The following is an 8,141-nucleotide window of genomic DNA, read 5'->3' as shown; positions in this document are numbered from 1 at the left end:
AATGTTTGATCTACATATGTCCTATGCATGCTACATGGAATAGTCACAACGTTATCGGTCTGATTAAGGTGATACAAGGGGAAGGTGATATAAGTCGATCTAGACATAAATTACAAGGGAAGGGTAGAGTTCGCAGGAACAAGATTTATGTCTGGAGAGAATCTGTGCCTGGATAGCCAAGGATGAATTTGAAAAATACGACACAACACAAAACAATACAATACGATACACTACAACTGTACCTCAGTGCCAATTTCACAGCCTTTCTGACAACCAAGACGGAAGCCTTCCTCCAGCCCTTTCCGTCGACCTTCACCTCGCCCTTCCTGGTACCCTTCATCCTGGCACCTGGAACGTTCATCATCAGCCACATCTGTCCACTTTCTTCTTCTTTTCTTGAACTGGTTAACACTTTTTCTTAAAAATGCTCAGTCAAAATAATGTATAGCATCTGTAAATTAACTTCCATCACAAATAATGAATATGTCTGCTAAGCAGATGTGGTGAGTACACACACACACACACACATATTTTTGACCGATGCCTCCTTGAAATACTGAACTGAACTAACATGAACTTGGGTTGATGAAGTGAACATGAATATCATCTCTAACTCTTCCATCACAAATGATGGACTTTTTACAATATGTATGTTTGTCTCACTAAAAATCTTGAAGTTCTACAGTTGTTGTGTTGTTTTTTGTTGTTGTTTTTTTTAACTTCAAAAAGTACTGATAGCGAGCAACGATGCCAATACTGATTGTGTAAAAGAGGATTCATAAGCTGCTTAAATGAAAATGTTAACAAAACTGAGCAAAACTGCATGTACTCATCATTACATGTACTAGAACTAATGCTGGCAAGCAGAGTTCAATATCTTGTCTTTCTCGACAAGCATGTGGGTAATGTCGCAGTTAAGATTCGGTGATACACTCAGCTGACAAACCTGCTTTCGTTCATGAAGACGGCATCCAAAAAATCGTCATCAACGACATCCATCGTGTCTGGAACAGCAGCCATGCTTTTTCTGTATCGTCTGCTGCAACTTCCGGGAAGACCACTCTGTTTTCTCAGAGCTGGTGATGTTCCATCTGTTGCCGAGGTTTGGTTATTTCGCGAACCATATTAACCTGGCTTTGTATATAGTAAGAGCATGAAACTATGGTAGATGAAACAGATAATTACTTTGAGTAATGTAATTATGGAAAAGAACAAAAACCAACTTTTTGTCTTTGCCTTTATCATGAAATTATGTAGAGAATTCGCTGGAACTGTAAGGGAAGAGAGAGACAGAGAGAGATAGAGAGAGACTGAGAGAGTGTGTGTGTGTGTGAAGACTTGGCGCGTGTAGTGTGTGTGTGTGTGTGTGTGTGTGTGTGCGCACGATAGGGTCTCACTGAGCGTGGCCCATTTTCTTTAATTTTGGTTTTACATTTCAATCCTTTGTCTTATACTGATCTTTCCCTGTACTGTGTTTTTATTTTTACTCCTCCCCACCACCCCAAGTCTCCCTAAAGCCTGAAAGAGCGTGTTAGCTTACACTTCGAATCTGGTCAGGGGTGGTGAGCATGTGTAGATATATATATATATATATATATATATATATATATAATTATGGATTTGTCCGATACCTCCTTGAAAATATGTATAATTATGGATTTGTCCCATGCCTCCTTGAAAAATGAACTGAAGTTAACTGTTTGATGTGCTGTTGGTACAGACATGGCAACGTCAAAACTGAAGAACGTACATCGTGGTGTGGCGGCCCCTGGCTTACCGCAGCATGTCAGTCTGGTGAAGGGGGACTATGAGTACTGGCACTACTGCTGTGACGGCACTAATGACAGGGTATATATGATGATAATAACGATAATGGTTATCATCATCATCATCATCATTATCATGGACTATAGTACTTCTTTTTTAATCCAGAAATACTGCTCAAAGCACGCTACATTTCTTCCCACCTCATCCCCTTCCACATCCCCCACCCAAAACACAGTGAGCAGAAGGGGTTGGGGGTGGGTGGGCATGAAGATGCTCAAAGAGTATGTTTGTGTGTGTGTGTGTGTAGAATGTGTGTGTGTGTGTGTGTGTGTGTGTGTGTGAACATGGAGCAGCAAGATGAGTTTGTACACATATGTATGTGTGTATGTTTGTGTAGACAAATTACCAAGTTGAGTGTGTGTGGGGAGGTGGTGGAGGTGGGGTGTGGGGGTGGGGTGTCTGCATTATATCTGTTGTTTCAATCCATTGTACATTTTCATATTGGAAGCAGGATAATGAGGATATATACATAATGTTTTGCAGTCCCATCTCATTACATTTTTAGTATACATTGGTCTTTTTTTTTGTTATGTTTTAATCAGTATGCAATATGCCAATTAAATCTTTTGTGTGTTTGTGTGCGGGTGTGGGGGCGGAGGGGTGGGGGGTTGCTCACTCTGTGTGTGTGCTGTTTGAGAGAGAGAGAGAAATGAAAATGGATGGTTGTTTGTTTCAGGGTTGGGGTTGTGGTTACAGAACATTACAAACAGTGTGCAGTTGGGTCAAACTGCAACGACTGCACTCCTCACCAACACTTCCAGCCAACAATAGTGTTCCTCACGATGTCGTGGACAGGAGTGCTGTTGATGTCAGTACAGACAATGTCATCAGCGTCATTGGTAGTGGTGACATCAATGATGTCAGCAGTGCGTATGCTGGTGCTTCTGCTCATGTTACTGAAGATGCCTCTGAGAATGATGGCAGAACTTTAAATTCCAAGGCTTCCTCATCATGTAAATTTGAATCAGAAAATGGCTGTGATGAAGATAATACCAATGAAATTGTTGTCCTTTCCAGTGGAAACACACATAGTTTGGAGTCTGAAACTTTTGAACATGTAGAACCTGCAGTAAGACTACAAGATGTCCTCAAACATGACGGCTCAAACATCACAGTGCTTTCCAGTGGAAACCAGAACAAGAAGCAGGGTTCCTCACTGCAATCTTTGGCAGAAACGGTGAAGAAGAGTGAAGAGTCAAAGCTTGGCACCAACATGGTGCGAGACGTTCCCAGTCTGCTGGAGATCCAGAAGGCACTTGTTCACATGGGAGACAAACATGATCACTTCGTCGGATCCCGGCAGTGGATCGGGAGTTATGAAGTGTGCTTATGTTTGGATTTCTTTTATGGTGTGAGTGCAATAATTTGTATTGAGTCATTCAGTTATAACTGATAACAGAGTTATCTGTCTGGGAATTTGTGAGATTGAATAATCTATTAAACACAGCATTATAAATTCCAATTGAAAACATGAAGAGTCAGTTTTATGACATTAAAAATATATGAACATATGTCTTTTTTCAGTTTAAAATTACACAAATGAATGAAGAAAAAAAAAGATGACACAAAGTCATGGCATATGTTGTGAAACAAAAATGAGAATAAGGAGAGAACCACTTTTGTCTACTGTCACTATATTGGGCACAATAGCCGAATGGTTAAAGTGTTGGACTTTCAATCCGAGGGTCCCAGGTTTGAATCTCGGTAACGGTGCTTGGTGGGTAAAGGGTGGAGATTTTTCCGATCTCCCAGGTCAACATATGTGCAGACCTGCTTGTGCCTGAATCCCCTTTGAGTGTATTCACAAGCAGGAGATCAAATACGCATATTAAAGATCATGTAAAGATCCTGTAATTTATGTCAGTGTTTGGTGGGTTATGGAAACAAGAACATACCCAGCATGCACACCCCCAAAAACAGAGTATAGCTGCATACATGACAGGGTAAAAATGTTCATATATGTAAAAACACGCTCGTGTACATACAAATGAACATGGGAGTTGCAGGCCATGAACGAAGAAGAAGACAATTTTCAAACAAAAATGAAAACAAGGAGAGAACCACTTTTGTCTACTGTCACTGAAATTAATGACACAAAGAATCAACTTGAATAGTCAGAAGCTATTTAAAAGTCATTATGAAAGCACAGATTAGTATAAATAAGCATGCAAACAGAAACGAAAAAAATACCAAACAAAAACAAACCAACAAAAAAACGTAATGAGATGGACAATGACTTTTAGACAAAAAGACAAATTTTGAAGGAAAAAAAAAGAAAATTAAAAGGATGTGGGGGGCAGGGGGGGGGGGGGTTGGGGTTGGAAAGAAAGAAAGAAAGAAAGAAAAAAGTTATTTCTTTTACAGGTGCCTTGCAAAATTGTTCACGTCAACTCAGGAGCAGGACTGAAGCAACACCTGTCTACATTGCACAACCACTTCTCCAGCCTGGGTAGCCCTGTTATGATGGGTACAATTCTTTTTAATGCATCGTTGAAAAATAATATTTCATAAAATAAACATGACTCACCATTGAATGTGTGCGCGCGCACACACTCACACACACACACACACACCACTTTTCTTTCTCTGTGTTAGTCTTTTGAAAGATTTCTGTTCTGTTTTTGTTTTGTTTTTTGTTGTTGTTTTGTTGCATGTCAAAGTGTGACATGGTAGGTGTATCATCTGTATATATTTCACCTTGAAAATCTGAAGTATATGCAGCTTTAATTACACATTAAATGTCTAAAATTATGGAATCCTACAACATTTGAAAATTTCTGTTTTAATTACACATACTTAAACGTGACCCACTAGTGCAGACTCCGGCAGGTGTCTGACAGTCAAATGACACAGTATGAAAATATGAAAGGCTGCAATGCTCTTTTATTTCATACGTATGTCAGAAAATGGTGCTAAACAGCATGTCAGTGTCTGAAGCTCCAGACAAAAATAGACATCATAAGTCAACATTAATGATCTAAATGTGTTCTGCATAAATCCTTAATCATCAGGCAGAGATATATCTTTGATCAGCAGTATGTGTTGGATGCAGACTGATTCACAGTGTTACATTTTGGGAGACTAAAGTGTGCAAGCAAGCAAAACTGTCAAGACACTATTCAGATTTTTACATCTGCGACTGAACTGTTAAAGATTGATGTATACTTCCCAAAGTTCTGTTGCTTCTCTATGATTGTTTTTGCAGCTAGCCTTGCCATTACACTGTTTGAATTTAAATATCTTTAACTGTTAAAGATTGATGTATACTTCCAAGGTTCTACTGCTTTTTCATGGTTGTTCGCAGCCAGCCTAGTTATGTCGGTCCACTCGTTAAACCTACGTTCTCCTTGCTATCTTCCGGACAGGTGGTGACACTGATGCCTCATCCAAGGGGATTGTGGGAGTGTGCTTGGACCCTGGAGCTCTGCTTGTTGTGGTTTGTATATTTTTTTGGTTTTTGATTTTTGTTGTTTTTTTCCCCACTTATCTTTTACCTGTCCAGATCACACTATGAGATCCCGGTTTGTCTTGGTATTAACATCCAGAATGTACTGATTTAAAAGAGTCAGCGATTATGAAGGGTTGGATTCCTTTCATAAAAACATTTAGGCAGATATTACATAATAATGGCTATTTAGTTCACATTTTATATGTAAATGGTATACAGAGGACACTTAATATGTAAGTGGTATACACAGGACACTTAATGTGTAAGTGGTATACAGTGAAGGACACTTCATATGTGAGTGGTGTACAGAGGACACTCAATGTGTAAGTGGTATACAGTGAAGGACACTTCATATGTAAGTGGTATACAGAGAAGGACACTTCATATGTAAGTGGTATACAGAGGACGTTGAAACCTGAAACTCCAGTCCTTTTTTTTTTCAATTGAGAAGCAACTCCGTGTTGCCATGGTTCAAACTGGCGAGTAAGACTGTACAAGGCAGATGTTTACACAAACACACACATGCACTGACATACTTGAAACCTGAATTTGTAAGGTAGCCAAAATCACATTGCAAGTACATCACAGCTTACAGTTCTGAAAAAATGTTAAAATATTTGAGGGGGGAAGACACCCCACTCTGAAATGTTCACATGTCATTACACATACAGTTGTATGATTGTTATATACATTAACAAAAAAAGGTGTGTGTCTGTGTGTGTATTGATTACCGGTATTCTGATAGAGCATAATTATTATGTGGTGATTATGGTTAACTTTAGCAATTGTTTAAAGTAAACTGAGAATAACATAACTCATTATGTCTGTATTTGTGAAGTAGTACATAAAAAAAAAAAAAAAAAAAAATATATATATATATATATATCTTCTGAATGGTTTGTAACTGATAAAACCACAGAGGAAAAGAAGAGAGAAATAACCAGTGTTCTTCAGAGTCTGTTCCAGTCATTTTCACCAGTTATCAACTGTATCTCTGTCTTTAATGATAATAATAATTATTACTATCATAATAATTATGTGCATTTATATGTGGTACTTATGCTGAGGCTCCAAGTGTGTTTAACTGAAAGTATTTGTGGCAGGGATGGAGTATGTTATGCTACAATACACACACGCAAACCCTCCCTCACCCCCTAATTCACGCACATGCACACACACTTCCAGGAAGAAATTGAATGCACCCTATCCCTCTTCATCCTCTTCCAGCACTTCTCTATTCCCCTAGGGGACATGCACACACCCTCCCCCAGCTGCCAACCCCTCACATCAACGTCTATAGTTTGAATATTATTGCCTGAACAAATAATTATGTTCAAAGGTCGAAAAGATGTAACAGTAGGGCAGTTTTGGATATTTTGAAGGACAAAAATTCCCAGAACCAAGGATCACAATGTGCATAATTATGTTCAGAAATCATGGGTCTTGAGTCTGTAATGGGGGATTTCAAAACACCAGGCATATCAGATGAAGAAAGCAGGCAGTCTGAAACCATGATCCAAGGATGGCATCGTTTATCGGCAAGAATTTACTGAGCACTTTGCAGAAGATGAGTATGTAATTTCTCCTCTTGTGTTTGGCAGCCAGGGAACATTTTTTTCCTTTGAACCCCCCCCCCCACCAACCCCTTCCAACACACACACACACACACACACACTCCCTCACTCCCCCAAAAAACATTTAGTTAATCTGCTGTTATGCTTTCTGTAGGTCTCCAAATTAATCTACTGTTATGCTTTCTGTAGGTCTCCAAATTAATCTACTGTTATGCTTTCTGTAGGTCTCCAAGTTAATCTACTGTTATGCTATTAATCTACTGTTATGCTTTCTGTAGGTCTCCAAATTAATCTACTGTTATGCTTTCTGTAGGTCTCCAAGTTAATCTGCTGTCTCCAAATTAATCTACTGTTATGCTTTCTGTAGGTCTCCAAGTTAATCTGCTGTTATGCTTTCTGTAGGTCTCCAAGTTAATCTACTGTTATGCTTTCTGTAGGTCTCCAAGTTAATCTACTGTTATGCTTTCTGTAGGTCTCCAAATTAATCTACTGTTATGCTTTCTGTAGGTCTCCAAGTTAATCTGCTGTTAAGCTTTCTGTAGGTCTCCAAGTTAATCTGCTGTTATGCTTTCTGTAGGTCTCCAAGTTAATCTGCTGTTATGCTTTCTGTAGGTCTCCAAGTTAATCTGCTGTTATGCTTTCTGTAGGTCTCCAAGTTAATCTGCTGTTATGCTTTCTGTAGGTCTCCAAATAACCCTTATCTGGTGTTTTGTTCATTTTATTTTTCTAAGGACCCTCATTACTGTGGCAAAGCGGACAATGCAACAAGTCTGCAGACAGCTGGCTGGATCAAGTGGGTTCCACTTCAGGATTTTTGCCCCAGATCCTTCTACAACATGTGTCTACCTCAGCTGGCAGCTGTGGCCTTGTGACTTGACCAGCGTGCAAGGAAATACACTTGGGAGTTTTTAATGAATGTGTTGCTGATGCCTCTATCTACTGTGATGGTTTGAAATGGAAAAAAAGAAAAACTGACAAAATTCAGAGAAGAAAAAGTCTTTGGGAATTTAAAGAGTTGTGTGCTAGTATTTAAATTTTCATGTACATGCATGCACACATCCTGTCTTTCCTTGTCTTGTGTGTGCCGTCTTCATGTTCTTAAGAGATTGCGCACTGACAATCATTTTGGAGTGATGGCCTAGAGGTAACACGTCCGCCTAGGAAGTGAGAGAATCTGAGCGTGCTGGTTCGAATCACGGCTCAGTTGCCGATATTTTCTCCCCCTCCACTAGACCTTGAGTGGTGGTCTGGACATTAGTCATTTGGATGAAACAATAAAAGAACTCATGGCA

The 8,141-nt window shown here is 39.3% G+C and overlaps 2 protein-coding genes across 6 annotated transcripts in view; one reads left to right on the top strand and one right to left on the bottom strand.

Annotated features, from left to right (window-relative positions):
* The window catches only part of LOC143283319 (protein LTO1 homolog), a 7,227-nt gene extending 6,181 nt beyond the window's left edge, over positions 1 to 1,046 (bottom strand). For both annotated transcript variants that reach the window (XM_076589516.1, XM_076589517.1), the window contains exons 1-2: positions 947 to 1,046; positions 243 to 348 (exon numbers count right to left, since the gene is read on the bottom strand). In XM_076589516.1, coding sequence (XP_076445631.1) covers positions 243 to 348; positions 947 to 1,020 — 180 coding nt within the window. In that variant the 5' untranslated portion in view covers positions 1,021 to 1,046. The remainder of the gene's footprint in view (positions 1 to 242; positions 349 to 946) is intronic.
* The window catches only part of LOC143283318 (ufm1-specific protease 1-like), a 56,551-nt gene extending 48,704 nt beyond the window's left edge, over positions 1 to 7,847 (top strand). For 2 of the 4 annotated variants that reach the window (XM_076589512.1, XM_076589511.1), the window contains 5 exons: positions 1,721 to 1,848; positions 2,504 to 3,178; positions 4,192 to 4,294; positions 5,193 to 5,263; positions 7,581 to 7,847. In XM_076589512.1, coding sequence (XP_076445627.1) covers positions 1,721 to 1,848; positions 2,504 to 3,178; positions 4,192 to 4,294; positions 5,193 to 5,263; positions 7,581 to 7,721 — 1,118 coding nt within the window. In that variant the 3' untranslated portion in view covers positions 7,722 to 7,847. Of the gene's footprint in view, positions 1 to 1,069; positions 1,146 to 1,720; positions 1,849 to 2,503; positions 3,179 to 4,191; positions 4,295 to 5,192; positions 5,264 to 7,580 lie in introns of those variants that run through there. The other 2 variants (XM_076589513.1, XM_076589515.1) reach the window with 2 other exon arrangements.
* The last annotated feature ends 294 nt before the right edge of the window (positions 7,848 to 8,141 follow it).

This window comes from Babylonia areolata, chromosome 6 (genome assembly GCF_041734735.1).
Source record: "Babylonia areolata isolate BAREFJ2019XMU chromosome 6, ASM4173473v1, whole genome shotgun sequence".
Lineage (NCBI taxonomy): Eukaryota > Metazoa > Mollusca > Gastropoda > Neogastropoda > Buccinidae > Babylonia > Babylonia areolata.
Note: the sequence above shows the minus strand (reverse complement) of the source record. Positions and strands in the feature narration are given on the sequence as shown.